The following is a 1,696-nucleotide window of genomic DNA, read 5'->3' on the forward strand; positions in this document are numbered from 1 at the left end:
GGTGTCGCCCGCGGATGCGCCAGGCAGGCTCCCAAGTCGCCAAGGGTCAAAGTATCGTCCCAGATAAGGCCCTGGTGACCCAGCTCCAGCTGCCACACACGCCCAGCTCCAGCGCCTCCGCCTCAGGCCTGGGACTTTCCTGTCGTTCGGGGCTGGCTCACCCCGTCCCTGGACTCAGCTTCCCCCCAAGCCTCCGCCTCCCCTGTTCCTGTCTCCTAGCCCTAGTTCCCAGGCAAGGACTCCTGGGTCCAGCCACGGAGCTCCAGGCATGGGCAAGTCCCTCACACCTAACCCCAGCCCAGCTAGCCCTAGCCAGGAGGTAGAAAGTGTCAGTACCTGTCTTCATCTTCTGAGACCCTGGGTGAGCCAGCTTGCTTCGGGGAGCCTCAGTTTCTTCATCTGTGTAATGGACGTAACCCTAGCTATCACCCTGTAGTCATGGTTAAGAGTTACAGATTGCGTGCAAAGACTTGTCCTGGTCTCATCTGAGTACTCTAATTGTCATTGTTGATTCTAGGGGACAGAGGGGCTCATGAAAAGGTGGGGGCCTGGAGACTGTGGGGAAGTGATGGACAGAGCCTTGTTGTGTGACCCTGGACAGGTCTCTCACCCTCTCTGGGCCTTGGTTTGCCGAGCCGCCTGGGTTGGAGGATACCCAGAGACCAGGATTCTATTATCTGGCAATTGGTTGACCTGCCTTAGATTGTTGGGGACAGACCAGGGTAGGGCTAGGGTAGAGTTGTTGGAGGCATTTGGACTTTAGCTGGGAGGTGTCGGGAGCCCCCAGACAGTAAGGTCTACAGAGCTGAGCACTAGAGACACTCTGGTGGAGGAGCTGGGCCTGGCCACAGAGGGGCTTAGCATTGTTGAATGACTGACTAAGCAAACTGACTCAGACATGGCGACAGCAAGTGTTGGGATAAATGGTTCAGTTGAAAGGGGCTGATGAATGTCCTGTCTGTACCTGGTCCAAGTTGAGTAGTGATCCTTTCTGGGCAGTCAGGAGGGCTTCCTGGATCAGGAACGATGTAGATGGGCCACGCAGGATGAATAGGAGTTTGCCAATTGGAACAGACTTCTAGAAGTGGTTTCCAAAAGGAAGAAACAGCCTGAACAAGGGTTGGTGATTAAACCACCACACCTGTTGCTTCCTGGAGTCTGCCCTTTTCCCCACTGGAGAGGCTGGGGTGAAGCCTCAGCATTGGTCCTGGCCTCCCTGACTTGGTTTCCTTGTCCACAGGCCCCTATGGGTGGCATTGATGTGTGCCCTGATCTTGGGTCTGCTCTTCATGGCCATCTACAGTTTGTCCCACGGCGAGATCTCCTATGACCCACTCTACGCTGGTGAGTCGGTGGGAGGTCGTGGGGAGGAGGACTTTCTGGACAAAGGCCTCCGCCCTCAGACTTGGGGCCAATGAAGGGCCTCTTCCCTCATACTAGGGGCCCTTGAAGAGCTCCCACCACACTGGAGATCTCAAAGAGACTAGAACACCCCCATTAGGTTAGGGAGCGCTTTTTTTTGAGTCGGAGTCTCGCTCTGTCACCCAGACCGGAGTGCAGTGGCCACTCCCGGCCACCGGAGCCTCGACCCGCTGGGCTCCGGCGATCCTTCCGCCCCAGCTTTCCGAGTAGCTGGAACTACAGGTGTGCACTACCACCCCCGGCTGATTTTTTGATTTATTGTAAAGATGAGGTC

At 56.2% G+C, this 1,696-nt stretch overlaps 1 protein-coding gene across 1 annotated transcript in view; it reads left to right on the plus strand.

The window, feature by feature from the left end:
- The first annotated feature begins 1,195 nt into the window (after nucleotides 1-1,195).
- TM6SF2 (transmembrane 6 superfamily member 2) overlaps nucleotides 1,196-1,696 on the plus strand; it is a 6,508-nt gene continuing 6,007 nt past the window's right edge. The window contains exon 1 of the mRNA XM_008060569.2: nucleotides 1,196-1,344. Coding sequence (XP_008058760.1) covers nucleotides 1,260-1,344 — 85 coding nt within the window. The 5' untranslated portion in view covers nucleotides 1,196-1,259. The remainder of the gene's footprint in view (nucleotides 1,345-1,696) is intronic.

This window comes from Carlito syrichta, unplaced genomic scaffold, assembly GCF_000164805.1.
Source record: "Carlito syrichta isolate Samal-C Ts95f unplaced genomic scaffold, Tarsius_syrichta-2.0.1 Scaffold304652, whole genome shotgun sequence".
Taxonomy (NCBI): Eukaryota; Metazoa; Chordata; class Mammalia; order Primates; family Tarsiidae; genus Carlito; species Carlito syrichta.